We start from the raw sequence: 15,869 nt of genomic DNA, 5'->3' as shown, positions 1-15,869 counted from the left end.
ATCAACCTCACGCCCCGAACCAATCCTCTTCCCAGACTGCAGATCCTGAAATACGTAGTAAGAAGGGGAAAAAATCATAGAACAACCAAGACGTTTGGTAAGCTGGCTAACAGAAAGAAGGTTAACAAAGAAAGATTTGGATGAGGGGAGGCAACACCAACTCCAGTAATAGGAGAGGTATTCTCATCAGTAACCATAGGACTCCAAGAAGAATAGGGCTGGAAGGAAGATAGTAAATCAGATTTACCAGTCATATGATTGGAGGCTCTAGAGTCAATGAGCCAAGAACCATAATTAGTAAGGAAACAGAATGTAGTACTATCTGAGGGGCAAGAGTGACTTTCAGATGCTTGCTTATGTCGCGAAAGCGCAAGAAAGCATCATCTCAACCGTGAGACCACCATAGAATCCATACAGTCGATCGACGCAGATGAGGAAGGGGTAGAGCTCTCAACAACCAGAACAAAGACATGATGGGCATAGCATGAAGGCCGCAACTCGGGATGCAGATCATAACAAAAGGCGACGGAGCGGCCGTCCAAACCATGATGTGTACAACGGCGGGATCCACGGCCACCAGAACCATGGCCTCCCCCGGAATGAGGGCTACATCCAGAACATCTAGCAGGGAAACTACTATCTCATCCAGTTTGAGCAGGAACATCCGTAGGAGTCGAACGTGGGGAGAGAGCCATAACCAAAGTGTCTCAAATTAGTAACAACAATGAACACCAACAAATGAGCACATGAAAACACACCAACGTCAAGCACAATACCAACAGATTAGACAAGAACCATCAGAGACGATGTAGGCATGAATCACATAGCCAGAGCTAGAGAAGTAAACAGCAACCCAAGTATCACGAACAATAGAAATCGATAGGAAGAACATGGCAATAAACAAATGCAAGAACGAGCTACAACGGAAAGGAGATGAAACCACAATCACGAAGAAGAAAATCAGCCGGGCAAGAAACAATCAGCCCAAGACAACAGCACAGGGCCCCGGAACATCAACAACGCCGAGCATACAAGCAACCAACAAGCGATGAACTACAACCAACCACCTACCAACAACAACAAAAAAAAATCACAAGGGCGAAGATACATGGCCCAACAGACCATCACGCAGCCCAGAACATATAAAGAAGTCGAAGAGACACGCTGCAACCACCGACAACGAAAAAATCACCAAGACCATCCATCTGACAACGAAAAAATCAGCATGAGCATCCGTCCGAAGCCGATAACCACAAGAGAGAAAGAGGACGGAAAATTTTAGACAATCAAAAGGGGAGCGAAATCAAGGGAGAAAACCCCAAAGAAGGATTTTCGGGTGTTAGGTGAGGAGGCGGCGGTAATGGATAAGTGGGATGGGCGGTAATGGTGGTGGCAAGTTTTGGAAGGGGGAGGGGTGGCGGCAATGGCGGTGGGGATAGATTAGGGTTGCGGTTAGGGTTAGGGTTTAGTGTTAGGATTAGGGTTAGGGAGTAATAGTAGGAAAGAAGGAGGTTTCAAGATAGAGAAGAGAGGGCAGCAACTTCCAAAGAGAAAGGGAGGGACGGCTGCATGTATGAGAGCTGCGGCACATGGCGGCAACAAGGGGAGGGGGCGGCACTGTAGCAATACTGTAGCGGCATTGTAGCGGTACTATGGAGGCATTATAGAGACACTGTAGCAGCACTGTATCAGCCTGTAATGGTACTGTTCACCCGGTACTGTTCATGTGAACAGTAAAAAAAATTTAGGAATTCTTCACTTCTTCGAAACTAACCAGAACCTATAGCTATGATACCATTTTCAAAGCTCCATTGGAGAGAAGAAGGAACAGAGAAGAAGAAGAGAGAAAGTAGAGAGGAGAGAAGAGAGAAGGAGGCTCTCCCCCTCATAGAGTATTATATATATATATATATATATATGAGGAAACTGTTGGTGAGCTTAAGCTCACCAAACTTATGGTGAGCTAGCTTGCCCAATCATATGGGGGCCCACTTTGTTAGGATGATCCAAACCATTCATTTGAAAGTCCCTTACATAGATGAGGGATGTACCAAAAATCAGCTCCATAGGATCATCCTAACCCCTCCATTTGTGGAGGACAAAAATGGACAGACACAAATTTGCCCCATTTTTGTCCTCCACAAATGGAGGGGTTAGGATGATCCTATGGAACTGATTTTTGGTACACAACCTATCTATGATAAGGCCTTGCAAATGAATGGTTTGGATCACTCCCCAAAATGTGGGACCCATGTGATTGGGCAAGCTAGCTCACCATAAGTTTGGTGAGCTCACCAACAGTTTCCTCATATATATATATATATATATATATATATATATATATATATATATATATATATATATATATATATATATATATATATATATATTTGTGTGTGTGTGGGGGGGGGGGGGGGGGGAGGGCGTGGAGGGAAGGGGGGTTTACATATGAAATGTAAAGATTACCCTTGATAGGGTATGTGAATTACACTGCTTCATCTAACAATCAATCTGAAAATGTTCATATGCAACTAGAAGACCCTCTAGATGACCCATGAGAGAAAAAGTCAATGCATGAAAAAAATTGGGAGTTGAAAAGAAAAAAAAAAGTGGTGAATTGATCTCACTACGTAAAGGGGAAATGACTTGCAAGATGTAAATAAGTATATTGTAGACACTCTGAAGTTCAAAGTAGAGGGCCAGATTGTAAGATGCTAAATCGGTTGCCAAATGGTTCACCAAGACAAATGGAATGGATCACTAGACTATTTGGTATATTTGCACCAGTTTCAAAGTTGATCTCAAATCATCACATCAGTGGCAGCCAAAAGGAATTGACCTCTTCATCAACTTGATGTGAAGAATGCATTCTACATGAATATCTCCAAGATGAGGTGCATCTCTTTATATTGGATTCTCAATTCAAGCGTAGAGGGGGAAAGTTTGCAGGCTGGGATGAAACAATCCCCACAATGTGTTTTGAGAGATTTAGTAGCACCTTGATAGAAATTGGCTTCTAAAGGTGCAATACAAATCACTTATTGTCCGTAAAAGCAAGAAAGGAAGGAGTTACAGCTCTAATTGCTTATGCTGATGAATTGATCTGACAGGTGATTATTCTGTTGTGTATTGAGGAGTTGAAGAGTCACTTGCACAAGGCCTTTTTTTATCATGGATCATGGTCCCTTAGTCTACATTTTTGTAATCAAGATGGTTCCTTCTAAGAAAAAGACATTTATATCATGACAGAAACATCGAATTCTCAAGGAGACTACGTATCCTTCTGTTATTTTTGTTAATTTCCTATTGGTTAGTTATTCTTCTTGGCTATCTTAGTTGGGTTAGTCTTTATTTGTTTTATTGGGTTTGGGTTATCACATATAAGTTGTTATCTCTTGAATAATCATAAGGTAGAGGATAACCACCTGTTACTACCATATGCACATGTTGTATGACTTTTGGATGGTGGACACGGACACAAGTGTCGCGTGACACAGCAAAGTCCCAAAATTTAGAAACGGGGACAAGGCTAAAATAGAAGTACCTAAAATCATGATTTGTGGACAGATTCGTGTGCCGAGTTTTGACACAGATATGGGGTATATGACACGTCAACCACTAAAAATATAGGAATAGTAGCACACTCATTCACATACTTGCACGAAAAGCTATTGACACTTCTCGCAGTACATTTAAAAGTCGTGTCGGACACGACACGACACATGTGTCAGCAATAAATTCAAAGTGTCGGCCAAATCATAGGATAAAACCAGTTCTTCGAGATTCGGTCCCCTTATAGAGATCAATTTGCAAGGCTAATATGTCTAGGAATGTTACAGTCCTGAGTGAGAGCCTGCCTATGTATGGGGCAAGATGGGACCCTACCTAGAATGGGGCAAGTTTAAAGGGCCTAATTTAACGCATTCCATAAGCTCTGGAACTTTTGGCATATTGGTTAGGTACCTAACATTTGGTATTAGAGCAGCAACCACATCCCATGTTCGAGTCACGGAAGGGGCTACCCATAGTTACTAGAAACTTCCTACTTGGATAGGAACCGTGCTTCCCCTAAATTTGGGAAGCGAGAAGAACTCGTTTCGGAAGCTATGTTCTTCTCGCTTCCCAAATTTAGGGGAAGCGCGCTTCCCAAACGCTTCCTACGAGTTTCTTCTTCTTAATTTAGAATATGCTACCCACTTAGTTAATTATTTCTTCCAAATAGAATATTTTCCCCTTTTGATAATGTCGAAGGAGCATATTTTAAAAAAAAGTGCATTTAAAACTTGAAAACTCATCTATTGCTTCAAATGAAAATTATGTGGCGTATTACGTGCTTATTGTTTTGAGAATGCTGAAGGAGCATATTTAAAAGAATATTTTCTCTTTTTTCTAATTAGTCCTGAAGTCTTCTTCTACTTGTAATCCTTACCTATATTAAACCTTCCAATGTGGCTTATTACATGCTTAATATTGTCTTTCAATGACTCTTTCCACGCATTTTCTCTTTATTTGCTTTACAGCTTCCCGCATTTTCTCTTTTGTAAACCTCTCGCTTACCGCTTTCACTTCTCACACTCGCTTCCCATTCTTGTAAGTGGTAACTATGGGGCTACCCATGGAGTAAGGATTACCTAGAAATGGCTACCTGGTAAAAAATGCCAAAGTGAAGTTACCACAGTGGGTCGGAGCGGAAGAGACGGGCCATGGAAAGGACTCCCTCAAAGGCCAGAGTGAAAACTACCTCAAAAGAAGGCCAGAGTGAAAGCCACCACAGAGTGGGCCACAGAAGACAGCGGACACAGAAGTGTGGTGGAATGTTATGGTCCTTAGTGGGGCCTGCCTAGGTTGGGACTAGTTGGGACCTAGAGCCTGGTAGTTCCCTCAGCTCTGTCGTATTGGTTAGGTACCTAACAGGGAACATATCATACAGATAATTTTGGAAACCCCAATTGAAACTCCCAATGCAGAACGTCTCAGTGATCATTGTTCGAATCAAAATCTTATGCCACAAGCTGATTTACAATGCCATCATTTGGGTGTTCTTTCTTAATCAATAAGAGTGGTTAAAGACAGTGAAAAAATTTCTAATCAATCAACAGAAGAAAACCAAAAATATATATATATAGTAAATTAGAAAACCCAAAAGATGTATTGCAAAGAAAATATACATAGCTATATAGATTGAAATGGTGCATACCAGAGGCAGAATCAGAGTGCTCTTCTTGCACGTAAATGGGGTCTTGGCGACCGAATAATGTTCCCGTATAAAAGGATGCAACCATGAGAAGAAGGGCAACCAAGATCAACTGTCCTGATTTGGAATCAAAAGCGGCAGAAAGAACATGAGCCATGGCATCTACTCCTGTTGTTGATTTCTTACGCTCTGCGCGTGTGATGATTTTATTTACAAAAGACGAATCAGCATTGCGAAGAAAGGGTTATCGCTGCTTTGGGGAACAGAGATCTCTCCCGGGTGATGAGATTTGGGAGCTGTTCTTCAAAACATGTTTTCTGTTGTCTACTGAAAAAAACAAAGCTAAAAGGGTCTCGTTGTTAGGGTCTTTCCTAACAAGTAGTCACTTTTTGGACCCCACTTGGAACTGATCAGAATGTTGATGGATCCAACGGGCCACTGGTTTCCGGCTCCTTTCCATTGAACCAACTTTGATTGGACAACCCTAACCCTTGATCCAATAAACTTCATTTTAGGGTTTTGCTAAGAGAAACTAAACCGTTCGATTACAACATGTCTCCTAATGGGCCCAAAATTTTGATCACTGAAATTGATTCGCAATGTGATTGTTCACCTAGGCTAGGAGTTTTTATTATGTTTTCAAAATGGAAGGTGATCCCAACCATTCACTTGTCGGGCCTACAAAGGTTAAAGCAGGATTTGTTGAGGGTGCATAGGGAGATGGCAAATGGGTAGAACATTCTATGGAGATGATTTTAGGTAAAAATACAGATACACCCCCTCAACTATGGCCAAATTCCAATTATAAACCCGTGGTATCGAAGGTACCAAAGAAACCCCCTCAACTTTCTGACAGTTTTAAGTAGACTCCCTCCGTTGACAGTCCGTTAGTTTAACCTGACGGAATGACTAAAAGTAACCATGGTTAATATTTTGAGGACAAAAATACCCTCATCACTAGTTTTAAGCCATTTGCGAAGGGATTAGGATCACGCCATTTCCCTCCGCCGTCGCCACCTCCGGCCACCAACCCCGTCACCATCTCCGGCCATCGTCGCCTCCATCACAGACAATGAAACCCCACTCCATGGCTATATCAAACCCCACATTTCAAGAAAAAAACATTGATAAAAACAAAAAAAAAAGATTTAAAATATTAGGGTTTTGTGCAAAGCATGATAATGATGTGAATGAAGACAAATAAAACCCCTACATTGAGGTTTTGTACTGATAAATAAATAAGGGTTTGAATCAAACCCTAATTTCAGTTTTCATGTATGAAAATCCTAATTTTTAGTTGGAGAAGATGAGGGCATTATAGTCATTTCCTCCTCTCCGTCCACTCTGTCACGTTAAAAAAACCCACGGATAGTTTAGGTGGTGTCTTTGGTAACTTCAAAACCACAGGGTTAGAAGTGCAATTTAGCCATAGTTGAGGGGGAATATCTTTATTTTTCCCATGTTTTTAAGTTGATGGTTAGGATCAACAAAGCCAAGCACAAAAATTGCCAAGCCTACATAGGGATTGTTCACCTAGGCTAGGAGTTTTATTACGCTTTTAAAATGGAATGGGGGCCACTCCATAGGGTGATCCCAACCATTCACTTGTTGGGCCTACAAAGGATAAACCAAGATTTGTTGAGGATGCATAGGGAGATGGCAAATGGATAGAACATTCTATGGAGATGATTTTAGGGAAAAATACGGATACACCCGTCAACTATGGCCAAATTCCACTTCTAACCCCGTGGTATCGAAGGTACCAAAGAAACCCCCTCAACTTTTTGACATTTTTAAGTAGACTCCCTCCGTTGACAGTCCGTTAGTTTAACCTGACAGAATTACTAAAGTAACCATGGTTAATATTTTGAGGACAAAAATACCCTTGTCACTGGTTTTAAGCCATTTGCGAAGGGATTAGGGTCACGCCATTACCCGTCGCCGTCGCCACCTCCAGCCACCGCCCTGTCACCATCTCCGGCCGTCGTCACCTCCACCACAGACAATGAAACCCCACTCCATGGCTACATCAAACCAAGGTTTTAAATTTCGGTTTCGGTACCCATTTCGGACCCCACCGAAATCCGAAATGTTGGTGAAATCCGAAATTTTCGGCTGAAATCTGGTATTTTAGCCCAAAATTTCAGACTGAAATTCCCAAATTTCAGCAGAAATTTTGTAACATTTTTTTTTTAAAAAATGGCATTTAATCGAAATTTCGGACCTCTGAAATTTTGGATTTCGGTCGAAATTTAAAACCATGCATCAAACCCCACATTTCAAGAAAAAAACACCGATAAAAACAAAAGGTTATAACTCTATATTGACTTGACTTGGCATTTTCGAAAAATTCAATCAATTAACTTGGCCTTTTTATTAGGGTTATCCTTAACCTGATGTAGCTTTCAGGGGTACCCGCAAGTTGCGAACACTTCGCAAATTGCGGAAGCTCCTAACGAGCAAAATAAAACAAGTGTTAGATTTACTTTTCAGTACCGTACGATTTTTCTGCAGGGATTGCTTGAGCCAATGCTTTAAATTACCGCCAAATTGCGCGAAAATGCCACTGGAGGCACCTAGGCTTACCCATTTATTTTATACAAATACTACACACCATATTTTGCATACCTATTACCCTCGGGAGTAACTAGCACTTGGAACAGATGGGTGGCGTTTGGGATGTCATTACCCGTATTGCTATTTGTCACGGCTCAATTTGATATGAAAGCACGACCTCTTTGCACGTCGCCCTTGTGGTGGCGTTAAAACGATGATTTATTAAACTTCTCGCCGCGCTGGGGACCACCTGGCAAGGGTTGTTCGAGCACTTCGGCGAGAGGGACCTTCAAGCCTTCATCACAATGCATAAGCCCTGCATACGCAAGTAGATGTATACCATGCCCACATAGGGCATGCTGAGCTTAGAGTTAGGCAAAGCCAAAAGCAGATACTCTCGAGAGATGTGAGCATATTCCCAAATTAGGAATACACTAAACCTCTGGCCCACTTAGGGGATGTCGAACGAGTCTAGAAAGATGTCCTCGGGATGCCTCAATTCTTGCTAGGGATGTCATTACCCTAGCCCAATGCGCACCGGTCGCAACTCATTTTTACCCAAAACGGGGTTATTCCGAACTTTTCGTTTTGTCCAGAGTAATGGTTGCAAATCCATATCATCACATTCTTTGGATAAACAACCATGGTATCCTGGAGGGTTGTTCGTCTTACGGTTAACACGCTTAACCAAAATGACCCTCATTCTGGTTCTATCTTTTAGAAATAAAGGTCATTATTTCTCTTTGAAACATTGACCCTTCATTCATCTTTTATCTTGACCATCGTTATGGTCAAAGCAGCGAAGCTCTGCCCAAATCCATCCTTGTACAAAGATAGTCTTGTCTTGACCGTCTTGGTTATAGCCTCATTAGGCTCTACAATCTTGTTGAGTTAGACCAGTCCTGACCATTATTATGGTCAAAACGGCGAAGCTTTGCCCAAATCTATTCTTCCATATAAGGTAGATTTGTCTAGACCATCTTGGTCTTAGCCTCATCAGGCTCTACTGTTGAGCAAGTTTAGATCCGTCCTGACCATCATTATGGTCAAGACGGCGAAGCTCTGTTCACAGACTTGTCCCGACCATCCCGGTCAAATCCTCTTTGAATCTGTCTTTCCACATAAAGATAGACCTATCAAGATCACTGTTATGGTCAAAGCGGCGGAGCTTTGCCCAAATAAAATCTATCTTCTTGTACGAGGATATCCTTTACATGACCATTGTTATGCTCATCGTACCTGAGCTCTGCTCAAACCAAGTCAGTCTTCCCGAAAGGTTAGACTCATCCTGACCATCTGTTATGGTCAAAGAGCGGCGGAACTCTGCCCAAACTGTCTCTATCTTGCCCTGGGAAGATGGACCCTTTTCTGACCATCATCAGGGTCACAACTCAAGAGTCATGCTCAAGTAAGGTTGTCTTCTCCTTTGAAGACAAACCTATCCCGACTACTTCTTCATGGTCAAAGCGTCAGGGCTCCGTTAGAATGAAGATATATCCAACTCAACCTTTGTCATAATCAAAGTGTCGGACCTCTGTCCATTTGTCATCTTGAGATTAAGGTTAGATCTTTATCTAAACCATGATCAAATTCAATCTTGCCAGGGGTATCTTCCCAAGTCACAGACCACAGGGGCGGACCTTGCTCTCAACCTCTTGCCTGTTCAGGATCCGTCCTCAATTTGTAAAAATTACAAAAACAAAAAAAAATACAAAAATACAAAAACAACTGCTTTACCGAGAGTTTTACAATTGTTTTACAGTGTTTTGCTCTCTATCTTCCGTGTAGGTAGATCATGGACCTAAGGAATTGGATGATTGGATCCATAATTTCTACTCTGTGGATAGTCTCGACTTTAGCCGATGGTTCACCATTCTATTCAAACAGTTCTTTCCTTTACTTCCTTCCATTCAGATCGATTGGAACATCCTCACAGCTGCTGTTCAATGTTGGGATAAAGACAATCATGTCTTTCGATTCGGATTGGAAGAAATTTGTCCCACCTATGAGGAATTTTGTACCTTACTCGGGGTACCGGATGAAGGACCCTCTGTTACGCCTATCATCAGGCCATGTTATTGTGGATCCCTTCCCGAGGGTGGGTGGTCCCACGAGGGTGCGTGATTTTGTGACGATAGCGCCTTTGTCCATTGGATTTAAATATGATTGCTTTTTTTTCCATAAATTTAGGATAAAAGTCCTAACTTCACGAAAGAAGCAACTGACCAGAGTCGCCACCTAGATTAGGGATCTAGGACCCATGATTAACTCTGTTAATTTGGTCTACGTTTTGAGTTCTGGGTAAGTTACCTGGTTACGCAGTCGGAAGGTGTACCGCACGAAGTGTACAGCACCGACCTTGCCTAACTTTTGAAAGCTTCAATTATTTAGGTTTAACAAAGGGGGTGAATGTGAACTTTATTAACCTAGTTGCATTCTAATTTTTTTTTAGCCGTTCACAGTTTAGACTCATGCGGGCCAGGAGTGCATCCTACATGCAACTACATGCCTATGTGAGTGTTTTTGACATTTCATGAGATTACTGCGATTCGGTTTGAGTTGAATTAGATTGATTGATTTGAGGTGGAGTGACCTATGCTATATGAACCTAGATTTAATGCAATGGACCTAAGTTACATTTTTAGTATATTTGTGAACTTTGGATTCTAAGAATTCTATTTTGAAAACCTAGAGTGTGATCTCTAAGTTTGAGCCTAGAACTTTATGTTTTGGAGATTGGAATTTTTCATCTTAGATGATTATGAGTTCTTAGATTCTTTAAGATTTTTGAATTCTTTTGAGTTCCAAATTTAACAAACACAACTAATCATGCAAAGAAAGCAACTAGCATACTAAAAAGCAAAACAACTAGCATGTGATTCTAAGCTTACGATAAGAACAATTAAAGAGATCTAAACATGCAACTAAGTAAAAGAAAACATCTAACATGCAAAAATGGTTTAAGGAAAAGGAAAGGGTGAATAGGGGAATGGAAGGGATGAAGAAGGGTGTAGGGGAACGAGAAGGATGGAGAAAGGTGCGACTGAACTTGGGAGTGCCAAGTTGCCTACGTACCCCGTGATGGGGATCAAGTCACACGTAGTTCCATTGAAAGGGTTTGGATCTTGAAGATGGAATTGGGATTGGAACTTGGAATGAGGCTCTAAATAAATGGAATCACTTTTATTCAAGGAATTGTATTTGGAGATCCAAGTGACAAGCTTATGAAATTCTGCCAAGTGAGTTGGGTTAGGGTAGAATGGGGTTTGGCTTGAGAATATAGGGGTGCCATTTGGAATAGGGGTGCCACTTGGGTTGGGAATGGGAATCCAACTTGATTGGGAATGTAGGTGCAACTCGGGCAATGTTAAAGGGTGTGGTTTGGTTATGAGTAAGGTTGGCTCAAATTGGGTTCTAGGTTGAGACAAGTTGGGTTCAGGGTTGAGCTTGGGTTGGGTTCGGGATTGGGTTCGGTTCGGGTTGGGGTTGGGTTCGGACTAGGTCCGGGATGGACCGATCGGATTGAGCTGGACCGGGTTGGTCCGGGTTGGCTTGACTCGGGTTGAACCTGGGTCGACTTGGGTTGGCTTGGGCTGATTCGGGTCGACTCGGATTGAGCCCGGGTTAGCTTGGGCTGGACCCGGGTTGACACGGGTTGGGTCAAGTTGACTCGGCTTTTGGACTGGGTTGATGGGTTAGCATGAAACCCATGTGGTCTAGGTTTCATGACCGAGTGGCCATTGTGCTTATGATGGGTTGGGATGAGGTGGAGATGATGGCATGTGGATAGTGGGTTCGGTTGGGTTTCATTGGAAAGTGGTCTTATGGGATATGGATGGGGGGGTCTAGGTGATGTATATGGTGTATGGGGCTTGGAGAATAGCTTATGATTATGGATAGGTATGTATGGCTTGGGTCAAGGGATGTGGGGCATGACATATGGTGATATGGTGTAATGGCCGAATGCCATAAGGTATGGGTTAGCATAGTAGAATTAAATGGGAAGGGTTCTGTTGGTTATGGGATGATGGGGGGTATGATGGTTATAGCTATGAATGTATAGACTATGGGGATATAGCTATGGGCTATGGAATATGTGAATATGTGAATAGAGGATGAGATCTATGGGAGATGAGGTGTCATATATATAGCCTACTGCTAGTGGGGGTTGGGTTAGCCGAACACTAATGGGGTTTAGGTTAATGCTAGTAGGGTTCGGGGATTGCCGAGTGAGGCATGTGTACGGGAAGGGATTTTGAACCGGTTGGATGAGGCTCGGGTTAAGGCTAGGCCGGGTGGGGGTTGGAGGTTAAACCGAGTTGGGGTTGGGTTGAACCGGGTTGGGGCTCAATCGGGTTGGGCTAGGCTGAACCGGGTTGGGCTAGGCTAAACCGAGTTGGGGTTGGGTTGAATCGAGTTGGGGCTGAACCGGGTTGGGGTCGGGTTGCGGGTCCGAGTTGGGTTGGGTTGAATCGAGTTGGGGCTGAACCGGGTTGGGGTCGGGTTGCGGGTCCGAGTTGGGTTGGGTTGAACCGGGTTGGGGCTGAATCGGGTTGGGCTAGGCTGAACCGGGTTGGGCTAGGCTAAACCGAGTTGGGGTTGGGTTGAATCGAGTTGGGGCTGAACCGGGTTGGGGTCGGGTTGCGGGTCCGAGTTGGGTTGGGTTGAACCGGGTTGGGGCAGGGTTAACTCGGGTTTGGGGTGCGGCTAAGTGGGAAAGGCCCGGGCTGAACCAGATTGGATTGGGTATGGCTCGGGTTGAACCGGGTAGGTTTAATCGGGGTCGAGTCGGGTTAGCTCTGGTTAGCTTCATGATTGCATTGGGGTAAGGGCACTACAGTTGGTAGAGAGAAGTTCTATGAGCGGACGAGAGGGAGTTGAGTGATCGGATGGGAGGAGATATGATCGGATTTTGATCTGATGGTCAAGGATACATGATGGGGGTATGGCCCATGAGATGGCATGATGTATGATTGAACTGGATGCTATGGGGATGAGGGTGCATGTGCTGTTGGGTTGAAAATGCACAAGCTTATTAATGTGCACAGTACATGAAAGTCAATATAATGCACTATATGCATATCAAAATGAGATTTAAGACCATTCATGAACAGCACGCAAGTGGGTGAATATAATGCACAGGGTGCATGTGTTTGGCCGTAAATCATTCATACACATTGCGGAAAATGCAATTATGACTATGCACGAGGGGTTTAATTTTCGGGTAAATGCTCACAGTGCATAGGTGTTGGGCAACACGAATGTGTGCACCAGGCACGGTTTGGGTCCAAATGGGTTTTGGGTGTGGGCCCGCGTTGCGGGGCTTGGATGGAATGCGGCTTGCTTGCAGGCACGGATGGGAGGGAATTTGGTTGTAGGGTTGGTTGGGTTTAGGACTGACACGCATATCTTTGGTAAACTATGACTGGCCGAAAGGTAAGAATAGGGTTTAAGGTCATGGCTTTTGGAGAGGGGTCTTCTCTTTTGGGTATAGCCAAAGATCACAAGTGGGTTTTTAGGCTAATTTATCATTAGTGGCCGGGATTAAGGAAATTAAAAAAGTAAAAAAGAAATAGGGAGAAGGAAAAAGTAAAATATGCACGCCATGAATGATGAATTCATTAAAGTGAACTTGGCCTACCTCTTCGTTGTTTGGTGTCGATCATCGCTTCCAGTGATGACCCCGCAATGGTGGTTGGACGAACTTATGAGAGGGGAGAGGGAGTGAAAATCGCTCTTCTTCGGTTCTCTTGGAGTATTCAATTGTCTAGAGGAGAAGAGAGCATGGGTATTTATAGGTGAGGGAGGAGCTGAGTTGCCATCTTTGGGTTCTAGAGGTGTAGGGTGGAGATTGAGTGATGGAAAAAGGAAGGGGAATGAATGACCAAGATCAAATTTTTCTAGAATATTCTCCCTCTTCTTTGGCATCTTCCATTTTAGCCATGGCCATGTTCAAAATGGCAGTCACTTATGCGGCCAGGATCAAGCACTAAAGATTTAGGAACAATTCAAGGTCCAAGATGATGCCACTTGTCCTTGGAATCTTTGTAGATTTGGAAGCAAATTTCAAGGCAAGGGAAATGTCCAATTTGGTTGCCTTTGTAGAGAATGGCAACGATTTGGATGGTTGCGATTAACTGCAATCTCCATGTGATCGAAAGAACGGGCGAGATCGGGTCTCCAAATATCCTGAAATCTTTGCAAAGATATGGAATAAGATTGGGTGGTTGAGATCAATTGCAATCCTTAGGGGATCAAAAGAATGGATGAGATGATGCCACCAAATCTCCTAGAATCTTTGTCAAAGATTTTCCAAATATTGTGAAAATCGAAAAAAGCGGTTTTCAGGAGATTTTGAAGTCCGATTTCGATAATTCTTTCGCCGTTGGAATCGTTGATTTTTCCTCTTTCATTTGAGCCCAATATTGCCGTAGAAATACTATTTTCAGAATTTTCGACCAATGCGAGCCTCCGATCTCCGTCGGTAGATTATTTTTCCAAAGATCGAGCAAATCGGTGATCCGAAGAAACAACTGATTCGATCAACTTTGGGCCAACTGTTAAAACTATTAAACCATGATATTGACAATGATTGAGACATAAACAAGTTCTGTTATCAATGATTTAATGGGATGATTTCGACGGATCTCGCTTAACCCGCCTTGATTGATATTATTTTGACTAAATGATCACAAATCCTTGGTAAAGAAATACACCCAGGTCAAGGTCTGCCCTCGATCTGAAGATTTACGGAAATCAGGTCTCGGAATGGAATCAGGGCCCGGGCTGTGAAGTAACCCAAGCTTATTTTATCCCGTTTGATGATCCGCAAAGTCAGATCGAGATATTAATACCCTAAAATATATAAATCCATGATAGAGGGACTCTTGCATGGATTTAACACTCTAAGTCACCAATCAGGGCATTTTTCCAATTTTTCGGATCTAATCGTCTTACCAGGTACATCTCTTTATTATTTTGGTTTTCAGGGAATGTGAGGATGCATATTTTACCAGTGAAATTCGATGGATTAATATATTAGGTTATTGTTGGTTAAAGTGTAGCAAAATGAGGGTGTCTACAGTTATGTACAACGAGTCAAGCGAATTTTCTGCATTCAAGGACAAGACCCTTTGGATTTCATGACCTCAGACGGTGTTCTCGTCAACCAAATGATCGACACCTTTTCTCCTGTTCAAGATATGGAAGATCTTTCTTATCAAGCGGCTCGACATAGGGCTCTCTTATTTTGCGTATACGCCAAATACCTCACAAGGCAAAGCTCCGGCGAAGCTTCATTTGGCATTCTTAGTATATTGGATCATGTTCCTGACAAAGCCAATCTGATATCTATCATCCTAGCCAAAACTTTTAATGGATTAGACAAAGTCCGAGATAATCCTGCTCATCAGTTTACAGGCTTTCCTATCCTTCTCTACATTTGGCTTTGTTTGAAACTTTACATCGCCACTTCCTAATTAGATATTTCAATCTAGAATTATCATAATTGGCACCATTGTCAACATTTGGAGACGGTGTCCTGCTGGTTTGCATGGATGTCTGGCCTAAAAGCTGAGAACATTTATTGGAGACTTCATGGATATTGTAGTAAATGTTTGCGTCTAGGCTCCGTTTTGTGTAGAGTCTTTTGTCGATTAAAGCTACGCAAAATGGCTCTGTCATTTTGACTTTGGTATTCGATGACTACGTCATCTCTACCAAAGAGGGGCATCTGTAGACACCCCATTTTGCTCTACCTTAATCGATAAAGAAATTAGGGTTTGTTTTCCGTCGGTTTTCCAATGTCTTTCTTTCCCGCATCCGTTTGTTACATTTCTAAATATTTTTGGTCATTTCCGTCGTGTTTCGCATTTTCCCGCTAAATGTTGAGAAGGATTATTCAGAAAAATCTAAACTAGGGAGAATTTGTACCCGTTTGTGTGGGACCCGCTGATGTGGGACCCGTTTGTGTGGGACCCGCTGATGTGGGACCCGTTTGTGTGGGACCCGCTGATGTGGGACCCGCTTGTGTAGGGCCCGCTGATGTGGGACCCGCTTGTGCGGAACCCGCTGATGTGGGACTCACCATTAGCATGACTTAACTTTCTCTACCATTTCC

General features: G+C 42.9%; 1 protein-coding gene across 3 annotated transcripts in view; it reads right to left on the bottom strand.

The window, feature by feature from the left end:
- Window positions 1-5,538, bottom strand: part of LOC143853195 (putative methyltransferase PMT7) — a 49,542-nt gene extending 44,004 nt beyond the window's left edge. For all 3 annotated transcript variants that reach the window (XM_077362936.1, XM_077362935.1, XM_077362937.1), the window contains exon 1: window positions 5,198-5,538. In XM_077362936.1, the coding sequence (XP_077219051.1) occupies window positions 5,198-5,351 (154 nt within the window). In that variant the 5' untranslated portion in view covers window positions 5,352-5,538. The remainder of the gene's footprint in view (window positions 1-5,197) is intronic.
- Between the last annotated feature and the right edge of the window lie 10,331 nt (window positions 5,539-15,869).

Source organism: Tasmannia lanceolata, unplaced genomic scaffold (genome assembly GCF_043159265.1).
Source record: "Tasmannia lanceolata isolate RefF3 unplaced genomic scaffold, GAP_Taslan_0.1 ptg000019l, whole genome shotgun sequence".
In the NCBI taxonomy this organism is placed as follows: domain Eukaryota; kingdom Viridiplantae; phylum Streptophyta; class Magnoliopsida; order Canellales; family Winteraceae; genus Tasmannia; species Tasmannia lanceolata.
Note: the sequence above shows the minus strand (reverse complement) of the source record. Positions and strands in the feature narration are given on the sequence as shown.